At 33.5% G+C, this 21,594-nt stretch overlaps 1 protein-coding gene across 1 annotated transcript in view; it reads left to right on the top strand.

Annotated features, from left to right (window-relative positions):
• Positions 1-21,594, top strand: part of GNB4 (G protein subunit beta 4) — a 46,514-nt gene that overhangs the window by 22,002 nt on the left and 2,918 nt on the right. Inside the window, exons 2-8 of the mRNA XM_051983209.1 lie at positions 2,872-2,983; positions 8,731-8,769; positions 10,183-10,289; positions 10,829-10,892; positions 12,450-12,612; positions 13,387-13,453; positions 13,551-13,752. Of these exons, the coding sequence (XP_051839169.1) occupies positions 2,927-2,983; positions 8,731-8,769; positions 10,183-10,289; positions 10,829-10,892; positions 12,450-12,612; positions 13,387-13,453; positions 13,551-13,752 (699 nt within the window). The 5' untranslated portion in view covers positions 2,872-2,926. The remainder of the gene's footprint in view (positions 1-2,871; positions 2,984-8,730; positions 8,770-10,182; positions 10,290-10,828; positions 10,893-12,449; positions 12,613-13,386; positions 13,454-13,550; positions 13,753-21,594) is intronic.

The following is a 21,594-nucleotide window of genomic DNA, read 5'->3' as shown; positions in this document are numbered from 1 at the left end:
TATTTTCTTCCTTGATAAAATGGTACCCTAGTAGATAGGAGTCAGGGAGACCTGATTATGGACTTGGAGGCAGCAGATCTACAATTTTGTTTGTACATGGCTGTTTGTATATTGTCTCCATCATTAGATTGTTAGCTTTTTGAGAGCAGGGGATTTATTTTTTTGTTTTTATTTTTGCCTTTCTTTGTATGCCCAGGGCTTACTACAGTTACCTGACAGGTTGTTCTGAAAGACTCCGTTGCTTCCAACTCTTTGTGACTCCAAGGCCCAGATCATGCTAACACTGTCCATGAGGTTTTCTTATCAACGATACTAGAGGAGTTTTTGCCAATTACTTCTTTAGTGGATGAAGGCAAGCAAAAGTTAAATGACTTGTCTAGAGTTATAGAGCTAATGTCTGAGGCTAGATTTGAACTCAGGTCTTGCTGACCTTAAGCCTAGCACTTTGTCTGCTGATCAATCTATTTTCCCTGATTTTTACATAGTAGCCACTTAAATGCTATTGACTGATTATGACCATAAATCACTTACTCAACCTTAAAATGAGAACTTTTGTATTTGTACTGTCTGCAGTGTGGATTTGTTGTAAAGGAAGTGCTTTGTGAACTTTAAAACATTAAATTATACAGCATGCAAACAGTCTATTCTAGAGAAACTCAGTCTGAGAGGAGGTTAGACGTGAACGAAATGCATAGGAAGGATTAATACAGATACTGTTTCTCTTAATTTTATTTCCAAAGCAGTGTTGGTGGCTGCTGTTTCTCCAGATGTTATTGTTACTGTCATATTCTCAGACCCAATTCAAAAAGGTAATACTGTTATTGGGATTCTCCATGTTCAAAAGAGAACTGAGAATGATTTTTCAAATGTTCCATTTATGATGAATGAAAATTTGATGAATTCACCTAATTTAGCAGTGTTTTTAGGTACTAGAGTGGACTCTGGTGGCAGACACAAAAGTTTCCTAGTAATTGTGATCTCTTTGCTGCTATTGTTCAAACCTTGTTTTTGGTTTCTAAGTGACAACTTCCTTTTCCTGTCCCCCTCAATTCAACTCTTCCTCCAAGATCCTCCTTTTAAAGCTTGTGCTTTATTGTTAACAGATAAGTTTTCATTGTACTAACCTTTTTCTTTTCTACTGCTTTCATCTTGTACTCACTACAACCTGGTTTCCTCCTGATATCTTCAGCCCTGGCCAGACTTTATCCCCATGATTCACTGGTTGGGAGATTTAGAATACTTATTGCTCCCCATTGCCATTTCCAGTATCTCCCTTTTCTAAACCTTTTCATCCCTCCTCAGACTTCCCATAGCTTTCCATCCCATTTCCTTAGCCAAGGAGGCGAAGGCATCCTCTCATGTTACTCCATGCTTTTCATTATTTATTCTTTCATCCTTGTCTTTGATAATGAAGTGGTCCTTCTCTTTGCCAAGGCAAACTCTTGTACATGAATAGTGATCTCATCTTCTCTAGCAGATTTCCCCTCTCACTGAATTTAAATATTTTTTTTCTAATAACCCTATTACTGTAGAGGGTGCCGCTGTTCTCTCAGTCCCCTTGGTTTCCAGATTCAGGCTTCATCTCAACTCCTCTGTTCCTCCTTTGCCCATTGATAATTAGTTCTCAAGCCCGTTAGTTTGTACAGTTCTTAGACATGTCCATTTCTCCCCTCTGACACTGTTACCATCCTGGTGTACACTTACATTGCTTCAGACCTAGACTAGTACAGTAGTTGGTGGGTCAATCTTTCTTCTTCATCTTCTTCCACTTGACTCTGTATTTCATCTGGCTGTCAAATTAATCTTCCCAAAGCTTAAGTCTGACACTGTTATCCTCTGCTCAGTGAACTGTATTGGCTCTATGTTGCATCTATGATCAAACATTATATCCTCTGTTTATCTTTTAAAGCCCTGCAGATCATTGCCCCTTCCTTCCTAAACGTGCATTTTAAATCTTATACCATCCTCAAGAACTCGGATCAACTGTTTCTAGCTGTCATATGGGTCTAGAGTTCTGCCTTCTCATCTCTGCCTTCTGGTTTCCCTGATTTCCTTCAAGTCTAAAGTCGTGCTTTCTGTAATAAGTTTGTTCTCATCCCTCTTAATGGGAATGACATTCCTCTTTTGATTATTTCCAATTTATCCTGTATATAACTTGTTTGTTCATAGTTAATTGTATGTTGAATCCCCAACTGGACTGAAAGCCAGGTACTATTTTTTGCCTTTCTTTTTATTCCTAGCACTATGTACAGTGTCTAGCATGTAGGAGGGACTTAATAAAAGCTTGGTTAGCTAATTGACTATGATGTACTATATGGGACCAGGGGATACATCTTTAATAGAAACATTTGAATGGCTATGGCTATGCCAATTTTTGTTCCCAGTGATTTCCAGTATTTAGGAGAACACAAAATAATTGCTTGTCAATTATAACTTGGTATTATTTGTGATATTTGTCAGAAAGTTTAAACTTTAGAGTTGAACTCTGGCTTTTCCATTATGATTTTCATATTTATTTCATAAATGAATTGCAATTATGATTTTCATTATTGTTAAAATTTGCTGTTTTTTAAATTATTCTTACTCTTTTTGCTCCTAAAATCAAATCACTAATCCTCTTCTTGACTTCAAGATGATTTAAATTTATTTCTTACTCCCTTCTAACAGCACTATTCCTATCATCCGTGCTGAATACTTTAGCTAAGTTTTTTCTCCCCACTTTTCACTTTGATAACATTCCTTTTTAAATAGATAATTGTGTTGGAGTAGTACCTAGCTTAATTAAATTTTCTAATGAATGCAAAAAATTGCATATGCACATTTAAAGCGATTAATATTTATATGGGAAAATAAACCTCTTTTTTTTGACAGTTGTCTTCAGCAGTATTGTTTGTCACTGAGTGCGAGACGAACACAGGCGTGAAAGATGAGTGAGCTGGAGCAATTACGACAGGAAGCGGAGCAGCTTCGGGGTCAGATCAAGGTAATACCTGATGCTTTAGTTCTGCTTAATACTTTTTTGTTAAAATAAAGAGCATTGTGCAAATCATTGTACAGCAATTGAACCAATTAAATTCATTTAGAACAGTTCTCAGAGCAGAGTAGGCAACTTGCTAGGTAGTGCCACAGGAGAGCAGATATAACAAGAGTCAAAATCTACCTTAAACACCTAGCTGTATGACTAAGCAAGTCATTTAGCTTATCTGCCTTGATTTTCTCATTTATAAAATGGGTGTCATAGTAGCACTTATTGTATAAATAGCTTCACATTTCCATCATCACTCTCCCATTAGGATATAAACTGTTTGAAGGCAGGATTTTTTTTTTTTTTTTTTTTTTTTTTTTTTTGCTTTTATTTGAATCAGTAACACTTAGCACAGTTCTTGGTGTACTACAGTAGAGGCTTAATAAGTGTTTTTTAAAAATATTTGTAAGGTTATACATATATATTCATTTTTTATATATCTCCAAATGAATCATGTGAGGAGAGAAAAATCTGAACAAAAAGGAAACCATGAGAAAAAGAAAAAAAAACAGGGAAGGAGGAGAGAAATGAAAATAGTATCTTTCAATCTGCATTCAATTTCCATAGTTGTTTCTTTGGATGCAGATGGTATTTTCCATCCAAAGTTTATTGGAATTGCCTTGCATCACTGAATTGCTGAGAATAGCAAGTCTGTCGACATAGTTGTTCATCCCACAATCGCTTTGTTGCTGTGTATTATGGTTTTCTTGATTTTATTTGCTTCGTTCAGCATCAGTTCATACACATCTTTCTAGAATTTTCTAAAATGAGCCTATCATTTCTTATAGAACAATACATATTCCATTTAAATACATCATAACTCTAATAAAGGCTTGTTGACTGGCTGACTACTCTGGGCTTAAGGCCCAATAAAAAACCCAAAACAAACCTGTTAACGTATAATTTTGATTCTGTAAGAAATTCTTTCACGTTCATTGACTTAGCATAGTCCTCATCAAAATGTCTGAGACATCCAGATATTGCTCCCTGCCAGTGGCCAAACCTCCAAGGACACTCTCAAGTAAGTATGCAAGTGATTGTTAAGAGTTAAGGAATGATCTTGGAGAAAACTGATCATCATCCAAAGTTACTTTATCAGCTTTCATTTGAAAAAGAAACATACTCCTATTAATTGAGATTGCTGTAACACCTTTGGAAGCCTTATATGTATATAAAAGAACACTGAATGCTATTCTCCTTCCATCCAGTAAAATGCTGCACACCTTCCTGTACTAGAAGAACAGAGAGTCTTCTCTGCTTATGGCTGGCAGCTTGGACCACCATTCCATGACTGTGCTAGGTGGAGAGGTTCATTACATTAACTCAAAATATATACAGTGAAATCCTGGCTAGGGCGCTCACTAGCAGCTGGCATAATTCCCTTGGCCATCAAAAATGCTTCTCACACACTGTTCTGTTCCTTTTTGAAATGGTATGCCTGACATTGTTCATTTCAATGGAGGGAAGAAGATGCCAAGGGGGAAAAATATTCATTTAAAGTGTCTTCTTTACAAATTTTGGATAGTGCTTCTTTACACAAAGTCAGATGTCTATCAGAAGTCAAGTTCAGAAAGTTCTTGACTGGCTTTTGTGCTTCTTCAGTATTGAGTACTGTAGAGTAATGAAAGAGACTTTGGGATTTTAGTTGATTATAAATTCTCCTTAGTCAACATTTTCCTTTGACTTCCAGAGAAGTCAGTATCATCTTCTATTTATTAACATTATGTCTTGAATACCGGTCACATCCTTGTAATGTTGTCTTCAATTCTGAGACCACTGTGTGACTTTTAAAGCCCTTCACAAACTGGCTGAGGGCTGTTTTCAATATTTCACTTCGTGCACTCTGTATTCCAGGCAGTCTGGCCTTCCCCTACTACACACAGGAGTTTTTGTCTCCTATTTCTGTGCCTTAGCCAGTCCCATCCTTGACATACACTTCCTTATCTTTGCCTCTTGCAGTCCCTAGTTGTCTTCAAAATTTAGCTACAGGAGGCCTTTCTAAATCTCTTCAGCCATTAGTATTTCTCCCCCCAAATTGCTTTATGTTTATTTTATTGATAAGTGTTTTTTTCCTCTGATTGAATTTAGCCCCTTGGGTCGAAGACTGTTTTTATTTTTCTTTTTGTATCACCAATGGCTCACATTTTGAGTGGGGAATATGCGATTTCATTGACTTAGGGAATTCCCAATGCAGCCACTATGTCACTCATTATCTTTGTGAGCTGCCTAGAGCACTAAACTGTTAAGTGACTGCCATGGTCCAGAGAACAGGATGGGTCAGAGAGGGGATTTGAACTCAGGTCTTCCTGACTCTGAGGCTGGCTATCTGTCCACTGTGCTATATTTGGCTTCTCACTTTGAACACAGTAGATGCTTAGTAATGTTTGACACCTTGGGTCCTACATTTTAAGAAGAACATTAGGGATAGTCATGTGGTTCAGTGGATAGAACACTGGCCTTGGAGTCAGGAAGCTGTGACTTCAAATATGGCTTCAGACACTTAACACTAACTGTGTGACCCTAGGCAAGTCACTTAACCCCAATTGCCTCACCAAAAATAAAAAATTTTTTAAAAAAGAAGAAAATTAGCAAATTCATGTGTTTGACAATGGATAGCTAAACATGATAAAAAAGACTCAGAAGTATATAATGAGGAACAATTAAAGAAATGAGGGATGATTAGTAGGAGAATATAAGTTGTCTTCAGATATTTGGAAGTTTTTTTTTTTTTAAATAACCAATAATAGATAAATCATTACTTGATTTTTTAAAACAAGATAAGTGGCAAGAATGGAAAAAAGATACTTTATTACAAATAAAGAAATAAAGTATATTAAGAAGCTATTTTATCTTATCATATACTGAAAAAACTGACAACTTAAAGGGAAAGAATGAATATTTACAAAAATACAAAATACCCTGGTTCACTGAACAAGAAATAAGGAATTTAAATAGCCACATTGTCAGAAAAAAATTAAATAAACTGCCAAAGGAAAAAATCCGTGCATCCAGTTGCAATTACAGATGAGTTCTTTAAATGTTCAAAGAATAATTAATTCTAGTATTTCACAAATGATTTGCAAATGGGATTTTGATATCTAAAACAAAGAGAAGCAAACCAGAGAAAGAAAACTATAGACCAAATTCCTCAATAAACATTGATACAAAAATTTTAAATAAAATATTATCAAGGTAACTACAGCAATGTATCACAAAGATTTAAACTATGGACAGATAGGATTTAAGCCAGAAATAAAAAGTGCCAGTTGCATCCAGAGAAAGAATATGGAGACTAAATGCAGAAGCATAGTTTATTTTCCCTTTTTTGTTTGTTTTTTTCTTTCTTGTGGTTTTTACCTTTTGTCAGATTTTTCTTTCACAGCATGAGTAATATGGAAAAATGTTTTAAATTATTGTATTGTATAATCTATATCAGATAATTGCTATCTTGAGGAGGGAGGAAAGAAGGAAGGAAAGGAAGGGAGAAAAAAATTTGGAACTCAAAATCTTACAAAAATGTAAGCTTATCTTTACGTATATTTGGAAAAAATAAAATACTGTTAAGTTGGAGGAAAAGGATTTATACCAGAGTTGGTTTAAAATGTTGCTCAATTGTATCTAACTCTTACTACCTAGTTGTATAAAATTAGAAAATCTTTAAACATGGACATTAATGCCAAAAACAACAGTATTCATATGATTATTTCAGTAAATACAGAAAAGGATTTTGGCAAAGCACAACACCAATTTCTGTTTTAAATTATCACTTTTTTTCTTATGATCGGATATAGAGAACTAATTGAAATAAGTAATAACTTTAGCAGAGTTTAGGATCTAAAATACATCCAAATAATAAATAAATTGATGTTGAAGAATAAAAGGTTAAGAATCTCAGGGGAGAAAAGAAAGTGGGAAGGAAGGGAATGTTTCCCAGTAGCAGCTCTCATATTACAGCAGAGCAGACCTAAAATAATTGAGTCCCATTTATAAAGTATAGAGGTTAATCAGTGGAGCAGAATAGACATGCTGAAGGACATGAGCCAAGTGGTGGATTATACGTGAAGACCCACTACCAAGGCAAGCTCTTATTGTGGGGGACAAAACCTGCAGGACACACTGGTCCACAATCTGGCAGAATTAGGATTATACCAAGACTAGCTCAAAATGGACACATGTCCTGGATAAAAAAGGTTACCTTATAAACCAAGTAGAAGAAGAAGAAAGGAATTACCCTCGTGTGCTGTCCATGGAGGAATAGTTCATGACCAGAGACTAGAGAAAACAAAACAGTTTTTGTTTTGCACAAATAAATCCACTACAACATTAGAAGGAAAACATTTAACTGGGGTGGAGTAGGGGGGACTTTTAGCAAGTTCTTCTCGTAAAGGCATAAATTTCAAGATATATAAGAAACTGACTTAAATGTATAAGAGCCTTCCCTAGTATGGCATTAGAGTTAGTCATTTTTTTTTTAAATCTCATATGGCATTTTCTTTACTTATTCATCTTTTCAGTTTTCAGGCAGACTTGAGAATTTGTGTTAGGGCAGTCTTTGTATCCTGCTGCACTTTGGGATATGAGTACTTCTGCCCGGAAATCTTGTGCTGATTTCTGTTTACTAGGATTAGTACCTCTGGATCTTTGAAGTTCAGTGAACTAAATCTTTGGGGCTCTGTCTGAAATTTGGAGCCACTGGGCCTAGGGACTCTTTTTCCAAGTGCTGTAGTGTAGTGTTCTCTTCTTTTCTAAAATGTGAGGGTTCTCTGGGAGCAGGTTTCTTGGGGAGGTTCTGGAGGCAGCCTTAGTTTCAGTTCCAAGTAATAATCACTCCAAATGCAGCCAGCTGTTAAAAGTTAAAATCCTTTATTGTCTCTTCCAAAATAGCCCAGTTAGCTTTCTTAGAGGCCTATCTCTCTGCTTGGTTCTGAGAGCTCTTGCAGCTTGTCCTTTGCCTCTGCCAGCTTCAGCCTCCAGCTTTCTCTGAATCTTGGTTCTGAATCTCCCAACTGAATTCTGGCTCTCAATCTCCCGAACTCTCTTCTCCACTGACTCCTTACTGAGGCTCCAAGAGCTTCTTTATATATGATCTCTTAAAGGTGTGAACCCAACGGTTGACTCCTCCTCCAAGAGTGGGATTGTGGGAGGTGTAATTTGTAAATCTCCCAAACTTGTGAATTCTAATGTGTGAGTTAAAGTGTGAACTCTCAAAGGTGTAAACATAAGCATTGTTTCTATCAATTCCGGTGAGTTAACGCCTTGTTTCAAGTTCTGGCTCATAACACTTTAGTAGCATGTAATTGCTCTTTCTAAGACCCCATATTGAAGGTACCTGACCACCTTGAGGCTTTGTGATGTAATGGTATGGAATTGAGGATTTTACAAAGTGTGGAAGCATGAAGTTTTTTCCTCACTTATAAAATTACCTTGATTTCTGTAAAAGGAAATTTATGAGAATTCTTTTTCTTTGATGTTTGAACTGTTCAACAACCTTAGCTGCTTTTAGAATGAAACAAATAGATGAGATCTCATTACAGTAAATTTACATTGAGGTTTATCATTTAGAATACTATGTACTTATCTGGTACCATTTCCCTAAGAATATAAAATATTGTAAATCTTAATGCTTTTCAGTAAAATTGACCTTTTTCAAAACTATTCAAAACATCTAAATTTATTTTAAATATGTGTTTTTCTCTTTCCTTTAGGATGCTAGGAAAGCATGTGGTGACACAACACTCAGTCAGGTAAAATATTATTTTTTAATATTTCATTCTGTGCGACAACTTTGCATTGAAAGAAAAAATCATCCTTAGTTGAAACAGGACATAAAAAGTCAAATTGCATCCTTATTAAAGGACTAATAGATGCTAAGTAAAAGTATACTCTGCCTAACATGCTTAATTATTCCTGAGAAATAAGATATAAAAGGAATAATATTATAAGGGGCGATTGATGCTTCTACTGAGCATGAAATGAGTTTCTGAAGGCAAGGCAGGATAATGTAGTGAAGTCAGAAGGCCTGAGTGCTCAACTTGTCTCTACTAACAGAGTTGCTCAGATATTTCTCTGGGCCTTGTTTTATTTATACATAAAATGAGGTAGTTAGTTAGACTAGACTAGACTAGAATTGACTTATTAATCACACCCCTAAGGAATCTGTGAGTAGATTTCAAGGGATTCATGAATTTGTCTTCAGGGGTGAGGTTACAGCTTTCACTAACCTCTAACTGAAATCCAGTATCTTTTAATTTATGAATTCAGATAAACAAAAGACAGTTTTGTGGAGAGCACTAAAAGCTAGTTTGCCAGAGAAATCCATGACACAAAAACAGTTAACCCTGGACTAGATGATTTTTCTTTTAGGTTTCTTAAAGCTCCAACAGTATGATTGAATCTTGTCATTCAATTTATATCTTAAGTGATCAGGCCGATGGCTTTAGAGCAGGGCCTCAGTTATTACAGTAAGGTTTGATAATAATTTATTAATGGTGGCATTGTGAAATTAAATTTTATATAGTTATGTTACTGTAGGATATGATTCTACAGATTTCTCTTCAAGTAGTTCTGCATTCATTTTAGAGATCTGCTGTATGAGATCTGTGGTTTCATGTAGACTATAATTCCAAGTGAAACCTGGTTTTATCTTCTGATCAACCACTACTAAATTTTTGTTAAATGATTCCAAATTAAGATTTGTGAGTATTAATTTAGGCTAACATTTTACAAAAGAATTTGAATCAATGAGTTTATCAAGTTTCTGAGTAGAAGCAGTATAGTGTCATGGACTAAACATTGTATTTCTCATTATTAATTCTGCCAATAATTTACTCTGTGACCTTAGTTAAGTGACTTCTTCATTTGTAAAATGAATGGTGTGGATCAGATGATCTCAAAGTCAATTTCAGCTTTAAAAAAGTTCGGTGATCTTTCTTCAGATACTATCTGAGAAATAATTTCTCATATAGTCTATCCACACAGTTGCAAGAAAACAGTATCTAAATATTCCTGGTTTAGTTTGAGTTTGAAATATTCTTTTAAAATTTTTGTTATAAGGGACAGCTTGGTGGGTAGAAAGAAAAGAGGGATATATTTGGAAAAGTTTGTTAACACTTAGAATTAATTTAAAAATAAATAATTATCTTTTTTTCTTTCTAAAGATGACAACAAGTCTGGATTCTGTAGGAAGAATTCAGATGCGAACAAGACGTACACTTCGGGGTCACTTAGCTAAGATTTATGCCATGCACTGGGGATATGATTCAAGGTTGGTCACCTGAAATTTTCAATATACCTACAGAATGAAGTTGAGAAATTTTATTCTAATTTCTTTTTAATAATAAAAATATGTAAATGTTTTTTTAATTTAAATATATTAGTGTTGTTATGGAAGAGAATACATATATTGTACAAATTAATTTCCTCTCCCCTGCAAATCTTCATTGATGTTTTGAAAAGCATTAGCTAATTTAATAAGCTTAATTCTTAACAAATTATATTATTTTAATTATATCTGCACTGGCTGGGGTTTTTTGTTTTCAAAAGGTCATAGCTGTCATTACTATAAAGTTAAATAAGAATAAAACATGATATTAATTAGATATCGTTCTTATTTTGTGTTGTATATGTAAGATTTTCTGACTTGCCATTTCACCTATTAATGGTACAATTTGGATCAAATTTATTTTTCACTAGAAAAAAAGGAATAGCCTGTTTTCTGAATAGTTTTTTATATTAACATATGACACGTGATTAATGTGAAACTTTTCCCTAAATGTTTGAATTGTATGTATTGTTTTTCTTTAGGTTACTAGTCAGTGCTTCCCAAGATGGAAAACTAATTATTTGGGATAGCTATACAACAAACAAGGTAGGGTTGCTTCTCCAAGCCTTTTGTTTTGTCCCTTGGTTTTCTGCTGCATTAAATGTTTTATTTTGCTGCTTTAAACATGGTTTTAATTTGCTATTTCTAAGAGCAATTTGGAATGTTAGTTATCTCCTTAAAACTTGGCTTAAATTTATAAATGTTTTACCTTCTCTTCTGTAATCATGGAAATCTATTTCAACATGAATATTTTTGTAGTGATGCTCAAATTTCAAATTTAAACTTAGGAATAGACTATTATAAAATCTAAAACTTAAAAGGTTCTTCCAATAGTCAGATTTTCTTGATTTTGTTTTATTTGGATTTTATTTTACAAATAAATTTGTAGGTATATTTTGAGATCTCTAAGTTTGAGAATTTAAAATTGATATGGAAGACACTGATTTCTTAAATATATGAATTTGTAGTCTTTGAGAATAGCTTTCAAGATATCATGTTATGCCAGAACTCTTTGTAGATGTCTTTGTAGATTGACTTTGGGAAATGCATAGGTCTGAAATCCTAGAATATGAGTTTAATTCTGGATGTCTCCTGGAGAAATAAATGACCTCTCCATGGTTTCACTCCCATTTCACAAGGAAGTGACTTGCACTTATATGGTAATTTGCAAACTGATGCAGTCTTCTCAGGGTCACAATATAGATATTATGATAATTATGTAATAGTAATTAAGCTACAAGTAATTATAGCTTATATAAGAGCATAACACTAGTAATACCAAGATTCATGTACTTGAACCCTTTGTGGCTCAGTTAGTAGGTTCACATTGTTTCAGTGCTAGTCTGCTGTTTTGCATGTTACTTCATGTTTGGGCACAAGGAGATGAGGTAGTCATGTGGATGGACTAACAGAAATCTGTCACCATGGCTAGGGAGAAGTAGCATCAATTTTTTTTAGATTAAAGGTTTATTATTTAAATTATTTAAAACTAATATTTATTGAATATTTACTTTTCTTATTGCCTAATGTTCTAGCTGAGGGAATAATCTCTCAATAATAAAACATTTCTTTCATTTAAGGCCCTATACATGCTTTATTCTTTAAATGATCTAATTTTGTTTTAACTTAAAGAACAAATCAAAATTTAACTTGCTATTTCTAAAATACCACCACTGGAATACTGTAAAACCCACACATATCTACACACACCATGATTTTCCTAGGGAAAAAGCTGTATTTTATTGCATTTTTAAGTGATGTTAGTAGTCTGTTTTTGTTTGTTTTGTTTTGTTTTAGCATACTTTGCAGTCTTTAGAAGGTGTAGGTCCTCTGAATAGAGCAAAAAATAATTTTGGGAGAGCCTTGTTTCAGAAAAGTTCTGATCATGAGAAAATAATTTATATTGGCTTCTTTTCTCTCCTTTTTTGTTCATTTTTCCCCCAGAGTATTTTCACTTTAACAGTTTGTGTCTTATGATTTATATTTAATTTTTGATGTTACTGATATTTGCTTAAGAGTCAGGCAGATATGAAAAACAATGATTGCCTTTTTAAAAAAAAATGAATGTTATCAGTGCTTTGATATATTTTATTTGTTCTTAAGATGCATGCCATTCCTTTGAGATCTTCCTGGGTGATGACCTGTGCTTATGCTCCCTCTGGTAATTACGTTGCTTGTGGTGGTTTGGACAACATCTGTTCCATCTATAACCTGAAAACACGGGAAGGCAATGTGAGAGTAAGCCGGGAGTTACCAGGCCATACAGGTGAGCTGCATTCATTATACCTATGTTTATCTACTCTGACCTTTTCCCCTGTTTTGGGCCTGTTCTTTTATTGTTTATAGCGAGCTGACCTATAGTTAGCAGTTAATTGAGCCAGTAGATAAGAATATTGAGCCTGAAATTAGAACTCTTTTTGAGTTCAACAGATATTTAACTAGCTGTTTGCCTCACAAAGATTTGTATACAACTAAAAATGACTAAATGACAGCAGCAATGGCCTGTAGTGATCTCTGCTATATTGAATTCAGATATAAGCAAAATTTGGGCTTTGCTGGCTGCAACACTAGTACTAACTAGATGAGAGAATAAAAATTTTGAATTGTGGGAACCTTTAACTTTCTAATAATTGCAAAAATATAGGACCTTTGGTGTTCAAGTTTTATTTCTGAACATTCAGTTATCATATGGCACTTTCAGGCTATTAGAAACTTATATAGTTATTAAATCTAAAATTCAAAGTGGCTGTTCAAATTAAGTATTCTTTGTAATGAGATAAATCCTTGTTTCCTTAATTCTGAATTTCAATATGAGTACTGTAATGTAATGGCTATAAATAATTTTTGGTTAGCAGTTTATTTACTAGATATATTTAGCCATCTTCATTCAGATGCAAACAGTATAGATTTTCCAGATACTTAGATATTAAAAGAATTAGTTTACCATTTTAACAGGTTAAAACTCTTTTGTATTTGTTACCACTGTATATGCACTCAGTTACTGAATGAATGGTAACATTTTCTACATTGTATGTTGCAGGCTACTTGTCCTGCTGCCGTTTCTTAGATGACAACCAAATTGTTACAAGTTCAGGAGATACAACCTGGTAAGTTTATTTGAGAAGAAAACTCATTAGAGAAGAAAAAACTATATCTTTAAAAATGGGAAAATGTTACTACTTTTTTTCATTTGTTTTTCCACAGTGCTTTATGGGACATTGAAACTGGCCAACAGACCACCACATTCACTGGACATACTGGCGATGTGATGAGTCTCTCTTTAAGTCCTGACATGAAAACTTTCGTTTCTGGTGCTTGTGATGCCTCTTCTAAACTCTGGGATATCCGAGACGGAATGTGTAGGCAGTCTTTCATTGGGCATGTGTCAGATATTAATGCTGTCTGTGTAAGTGAATGGTATCACTACAGAGAATTTACCATACTGTATGTAAATAGTCTTGCATTCTAATTTTCAAAGTCAGCTGCTTTAAATTATATTTATAAAATGTTATAATTCAGTGTTATTGAGGTCAAAGTCCTCATGGTTGAACCATATTTCATTACCATAGATATAGACTTATTTGCAGATAAACCATATCTTTTTTTTATCTTAAGCAATCTAGAGAAATATATCGGTTTAGAAAAACAAAATAGTCCTTTGAGGTGTTCTCTTATCTACATTATTTATTTATTGTTTGTTTTGGGGGGTAAGTCAATTGGGGTTAAATGACTTGCCTAGGGACACACATCTAATAAGTGTTAAATGTCTGGGGCTAGATTTGAACTCAAATCCTCCTGACTCCAGGGTTGGTATTCTATCCACTGCTCACCTACATTATTATATGAGAAGAATCAATACTATTTTTTTGAAATTTAAGAAATAAACATGCCAACCAATATATATAAGATATATAAATGCTTCAAAAGCAAACCACAACAAAAATCTTAAGGGGAAAAAAGTTCTCTTTTATTTTAAAAAAAATCCCACATAGAAAAAACATTTAGCTGGATCAAGAGAAAAATTCCTAGTTATCTTAATCTATCAGGATTGCTTAGACATCTGTTATTTCTTTGACTGGGACCCAGAATCATTCAATTAATTTGATTATTTAAATGAACCATTTTCAAGGAATCACAAAATTTTAGTTAGAAATTACCTGAGTGGCCATTTAATCAAGTCAAAAAGGTAGTCTATCAACTGTTAGAAAGTTCTTGTTTGATAGTGTTTGTTCACATTGAAAATTTGCTTCCTTAAAACATTTAGATTAGTTTGCAGTTCCATCAACAGTTTATTAGTGACCCAATTTTTCCACATCCCCTCCAACATTTATCATTTTCCCTTTCTATTATTTTATCCAATCTGATAGGTATGAGATGATATCTGTTATTTTAATTTGCATTTCTCTAATTAATACTGATTTAGAGTATTTTTATGTAACTAAATGTAGTTTTGATTTTGCTTCATCAAAAAACTGCTTATTCATATCTTTTGACCATTTTCAATTGGGTAATGACTCATTCTTTTTCTTTTTTTTTTACTGTCTTAGTTATTTTATCTTTTTAATTCAATAATATTTTATTTTTCTAATTATATGTAAAGATAGTTTTCAACATTCATTTTTGTAAGATTTTTAGTTCCAATTATTTTTCTAGCTTTCTGTCTCCTCCTCTCCCCAAGAAAGCAAGCGCTCTGATAAAGATTATACATAAACCATCATTTTAAACATATTTCCTTATTACTCATTTTGTGGAAGAAAAATCAAAACAAAAGGGAAAAATCATAAGAAAGAAAAAACAAACCAAAAAAAAGGTGAAAATAGTATGTTTTGGCGGCAGTGGTGCAGTGGATAGAGAACCAGCCCTGAAGTCAGGAGAACCTGAATTCAATCTGGTCTCCAACACTTGACACTTCCTAGCTGTATCATCCTGGGCAAACCCCATTTGCCTCAGCCAAAAAAAAAAAGAAAAGAAAAGAAAAGAAAATAGTATGTTTTGATCTGCATTCACTTTCCATACATCTCTCTCTGAAGGCAGATGCCATTATCCACCTCAAGTCTATTTGAATTGTTTGGGATCAATGTATTACAAAGAAGTGCCAAGTCTATCTTAGTTGATCATCACATGATCTTGCTGTTACTGTGTACAGTGTTCTATTTCTGCTCACTTCACTTAGCATCACTTCATGTAAGAAAGACTTTTAGGCTTTTCTGAAATCAGACTATCATTTCCTATAGAACAGTAATATTCCATAACATTCATATACCATAACTTATTCAGCCTTTCTCTAATTAATGGGCATCCATTTAATTTTGAATTCCTTGCCACCACAAAAAGAGCTGCAACAAAAATTTTTGCACATTTAAGGCCTTTCCCCTCTTTTATGAATTTTTTGGGATACAGATCCAGCAGTGTCACTGCTGGGTCAAAGGATATGCACAGTTTTATAGCCTTTTAGGAATAGTTCCACATTGTTCTTCCAGAATGGCTGGTCAGTTCACAATTCCACTAACAACGCATTAGTGTTCCGGTTCTCCCACATCTCCAATGTTCTTCATTATCTTTTTCTGTCATCTTAGTCAATCTGATAGGTGTGAGGTGGTACCTCAGAGTTGTTTTAATTTGCATTTCTTTAACCAATAATCATTTAGAGCATTTTTTCAGATGAGTATAGATTCCTTTAATTTCTTAATCTAGAAATTGTCTGTTCGTATCCTTTAACCATTTATCAATTGAGGAATGACTTGTATTCTTATAAACTTGACTTAGTTCTCTATAAATTTTTAAAATGAGGTCTTTATCAAAAAGATGGATGGTAAAAAATTATTTCCCAGCTTTCTGCTTCCCTTTTAATTTTGGCTACATTGGTTTTGTTTATGTAAAAACTTAATTTAATGTAATCAAAACGATCTATTTTGTACTTCGTAATATTCTCTAGTTCTTCTTTTGCCCTAAATTCATTCCTTCTCCACAGATCTAACAGATAAATTAAACCTTGCTCTCCTAATTTGTTTTTGATATCACTATGTCTAAATCACGAACCTGTTTTGATTTTATCTTGGTATAAGTATGAGATGCTGGTCTGTGTTTAGTTTCTTCCATATTGTTTTCCCAACAATTTTTGCCAGATGGTAAGTTCTTATTCCAGAAGCTGGGGTCATTGGGTTTATCAAACAGTAGATTACTATAGTCCTTAATTACTGTGTTTTGTGTACCTAACCTACTCCATTGATCCATTATTCTATTTCTTAGTATCAAATGTTTTTGATGACTGCCACTTTATATTTTTAAATCTGGAACTACTAGGCCTAACTCATAGTCATATAGTTGACAAAATTCTCTATATATTTGAGGTATAAAACCTTTATCTGAGAAATTGTAAAAAAGTTTTCCCCATTTTTCTGCTTCTTTCTAATCTTGGCTGTATTGGTTTTGTTTACCAAACCTTTTTAGTTTGATATAATTGAAATTGTCTATTTTACATCCCAACTCATCTGCAAAGACAGTTTTATTATCTCATTGTTCATTCTGATTACTTCGATTTATTTTTCTTCTGTTACTGTTATTGCTAGCATTTCTAATGCGGTCTTGAAAAATATTTTTTGATAATGGGCGTCCTGTTTTTCATTTTTAAGTGTATTAGGAAAGCTTCTAACTTATTCCTATCACAAATAATGCTTGCCAGTGGCATTAGGTAGGTACTACTTATCATTTTGAGGAAAAATCCATTTAAATCTATGCTTTCAAGTGTTTTTAATAAGATTGAATCTTTTGTCAAAAGCTTTTTCTGTATCTATTGATCTAATCATAATTTTTATTACTTTTATTATTGATATAATCAACAAATACATTAATAGTTTTTCTCATGTTAAACCATCCTTGTCTTCTTGGTTGTCATATATAATCTGAGTAATACATTTCTGTAGTCTTCTGTAGTATTTTATTTAGAATTTTTGCATTCATATTCATTGGTGAAATTGGTCTATAGTTTTATTTTTTGTTTTGAAATGCTTTTCCTAGTTTAGGAATGAGCAATTTTGCTGAGCAATTGGGGTTAAATGACTTGCTCAGGGTCACATAGCTAGGAAGTGTTAAGTGTCTGAGGTCAGATTTGAACTCGGGTCCTCCCCACTTCAGGGCTGGTGCTCTATCCACTGTGCCACCTAGCTGCCCTGCCATATTCATTTTGTAAAAGAAGTTTGATATGATTCTTTCTTTGCCTGTTATTCCACTAGCATGATTTTTAGAGGAAAATATTAGAAATTTTCCCAGTAAATATAGAAACAAGAATGTCCACCTTCCCCACTATTATTTATATAGTTTTAGAAATTCTGACATCAGTAAAACAAATTAAAAGATATGAACATGAATAAAGAGGAGACAGAATTATCCTTATTTTATTAGTAACTAAAGAAAATGATAGAAAAGCACTTAAGGGTTTTAGTAAAGTAGTAGGATACAAAAACATTCACAAAAATTGAGAGAATTTCTGTGGAGGTATAACAAAAAGAAACAAAAAATCTCATTTATACTAACAGATGTTTGAAATATCTGAGAGTTAACGTAACAAGACACTCAAAATGTATATAAATATAATTATAAAATTCTCATTACAAACTTAAAAGATATGAATAATTAGAGAGATAATTGTTGCTCATGGTTGGGCCACTTCAGTATAATAAAAACTAAGATTAAATTAATCAGTGGGTATGATTCCTTGCCAGTCAGACCAATGAGTGATTATTTTACAGAAGTGAACAAAATAACATAGCTCCTCTGGAGGAATGAAAATGAAAAGAAAGGAATCTCAAGAGAAATGATAAGAAGGAGGAATGAAGGAGAGCACAGCACTTTTAGACCTCAAACTATATTATAAAACAATAATCATCAAACTCTGGTTTTAGCTTAAAAAAAAAAATAGAGCAATTGAAGAGTATAGAAAAACAAAACTAAGGGAAAATAATTGAATGCAGTAAGTGCCATATTCAATAAACTCAAGAGTATGAATTGTAGAGAGAAGGGTTCTTTGTTCAATAAGGACTCCTGGAAAAACTGTCCTTAGCTTCCCTCCCAACACTGGCTCATTCTAAACTTTAGATCTGCTGTTTATTCCACATTCTTATATATGTCCATTGTCCTTACACACATCCTTTTTATATTTCGAATCTAAGTTGATGGGTAAAGGTGCTATACATTCACAATCAGTTTCTTCAGATATGCCATGGTGTTTTTTTTTTTAATCATCTGTTATTTCTTTTATATTTTCAAGATTTATTTCATCGTGAGATCTCTCCCTTGAGTAGACTTCCCTTATAAAATTATACTCTTTGGAAATTATACTCTGCTTCTCTGTTCTCTGAACCATTTGAAATGTGTTCTTACCATATCTTGGGTTTATGTCCGTTTGTGTCTAGCTTTCCTTCTCATCTCTTCTCTTCTTTCCTTCTCTTCTTTACAATTTATAGTATATGTTGTGATGTTGTGATAGAATACTATTGTGCTATAAGAAATGAGGAGCCAGGATGGTTTCAGTAAAACCTGGGAAAACTTATATGAATTGTTGCAGAATTAAGTAGTCAGATCCAAGAGAACATTGTCCACAATAACAGCAATGTTGATGATCTGTGAAAGACTTAGCTACTCTGATCAAGACAGAGATCCAAAACAGTTTCCCAAGGACTCATGATGAAAAATACTGTTCAACTCCAGAGAGAGCACAGTACAGATTGCTCTCTCTGAGAGCATACAGATTGAAGCATACTTAAAAAAAACAAAACTACAACTTTGTATCTTGGTCTTTATTGTTGTTGCTGGGTTTTGTGTTGTGTTTTGCTGAGGAGGTGTTTTGTTTTGTTTTGTTTTGTTTTGGTAATATGGTTGATATGGAAATAGGTTTTCATAGAAAGACTACAGTAGTAAGTAAGCAAATATGTAGCATTTATTATTTGCTAATTACTGTGCTAAGCATTAGGGATATTTAAAAAAAAAGCAAAAACAAAGTCTCTGTTTTCAAGAAGTTCACATTCTAATGAAAGAGATGAGATGCAAATAATATACAAACTAGAGTAGAGTTGCCTTTAGTTTCTGTCAGTTCTAATAGAACAATCCATTTGTCCTTGACAAAAATCAAATCTAGGATAGATTTTACATTATCCTGAGCCATCATCCTGCATCGCTCATTTCCTAGTTGATATTTCAAACTCTGCATATACAAAACAGAATTTATTTTCTTTTCCTCAAAATCTCAGCCCACTTGCAAATTTTGCTATTATTCTCTCTTATCAGTTATTTTTTCCTTTGTCCCAGGTATTGGTCATTTGCTATATCTTAACTATTTCTCCACTTGAAGCAACTTCATATCTGAGCTTTCCTTACTACTCCCATAGCTGCTACCTTAGTCCCAATGTCATCATCTCTTGCTTGGAGTGTGACAATGGGTCCTCCAAATTGGTTTCCCTGCCTTCAGTGTCTATCCACCCCAGGTCATTCTCCACATAGAAGACAAAGTAAATTTAGATCTGATGCTTGTAGTTAATATATACTAATAACTTCCTGTTAACCCCTCTGGCTTTTATAACCCTACACAACCTACTTACCTTTCTGTTTTCATTATACATCATTTCACTTCCTGCCCTCTACAGTCTAGACAGATGGACCAACCTGCCACTCTGTGCCTGGAATGCACTCCTTTCTCTCCTTTAACTGCTTGTACCTTTCCTCCCAAAACTGCCTTGAATTCATCATCTACTAATTCTGTACATACATATCTATATGTTCTTTCAGAAGAATGGAAGCTCCTTGAGTGAAGAGATTTTCATTTTTGTCTTGCCACCTAGCAGAGGATACAGTATCTAGTCTTAATACTTGTCATTTGTACCAATGTGAATGACCAGAAGTGGATGATAATCATCTATTTTGACAAATGGAAGATTCTCTTTTAGGTCTTGAATAATATGCTTTGAGAAGTAACAGACATGTTTATTACTGTTTTCTGATCAACAACTAGCTACAGCTGGGTCCTGATTAGTGTCAATAATAAATCCTATGAAGTGGTCATATATATATATATCTGAAGTCAATGAACCATCCAGTAGTTGGGGTAATATTGTCAATCTTGCAACAACAATAAGATGACAATAAGACTGTTTTTACTACGAAGAAAATTCAGATTTTAGTAAATGTCGAGCAAGTTCTATCTAGTCAAAAGAAGTGATTAAAGGGACATTTTCAGAGAGAAGGATTGATGTAGAATGAAATGAGCAAAACCAGGATAAATTATACAATAACCACAATATTATAACAGCAGACATTTTTGAAAGTTCTTAAAGAATCAGTCCATTTCCAAACAAGGTGATGGACTCAAGATGCAGAAATTGAGTTATTTTTGGACATATGCTATGTGGAAATTTCTTGCCTTTGCATATTATTTTTACCTCCCACTCTCTTTAGGAGTAGAGGATGGAGAGAAAGAGAATAGCTTTTTTTTTTTTAAATTAAAGATAATTTGTTTTAATAAAAAAAAATTTCCTAAAAAATGGTAGCTAACCTGTCTTCTTGGCACCTAAAAAGCAGATAAAGTTTTTTGCTTTAAACCAAACATTAGTTTCTATTTCCAAAGATTTAATCTTGAACTTGTTTTTAGCATTATCCCTAGCAGGTAGGCAACTTTTATTAGACTGTGTATTTTTAATATGAAACAGCAAGTCATCAAATATATTCTTAAACTAAGGTCTGCTTTCATACCTTATGATTGCTTATGACTCTTGTAACCTAGTGCACTAACCATTATGGGCTCATAAAAAACTTTCTCTTGAGAAAATCCAAGATAGCTTTCTTTCCAGTTCAGTTAGAAAGCCCCACCTTTATTTTTTGCTTTCTGTTTGCTGGAATCACATTCATAGATGAATAAATGAAGCCTGCTGCTTATAAATACTCTAATCTCTTTATGATAGGTAGGAATCAATTGTGAAAGAGATTTGTTTTATTTAATGTCTAAATTTTTATCTAAATGCTAAATCTGATAAACACTTAAAGCTTTTTTAAAAAATTATTATTAATAATGTAAAGTTATAGAAGAGTTGTAGATTTTCACCTGGAAGTAAAAGAAACACTAATGAAATATTCTTGAATCCAGGACCAACATTCTTCCTTAGCTTTCATCTGTAACTGTCTTTCCTTAACCAAGCCTTTGGTTTACCTTTCTAAAAAGCAGGGTTGCATTGAGGCAAGGGAACAGCTGTTAATATCTGGG

Source organism: Antechinus flavipes, chromosome 3 (genome assembly GCF_016432865.1).
Source record: "Antechinus flavipes isolate AdamAnt ecotype Samford, QLD, Australia chromosome 3, AdamAnt_v2, whole genome shotgun sequence".
Taxonomy (NCBI): Eukaryota; Metazoa; Chordata; class Mammalia; order Dasyuromorphia; family Dasyuridae; genus Antechinus; species Antechinus flavipes.
The sequence above is the reverse complement of the archived record's forward strand: the minus strand, read 5'-3'. Positions and strand labels throughout refer to the sequence as shown.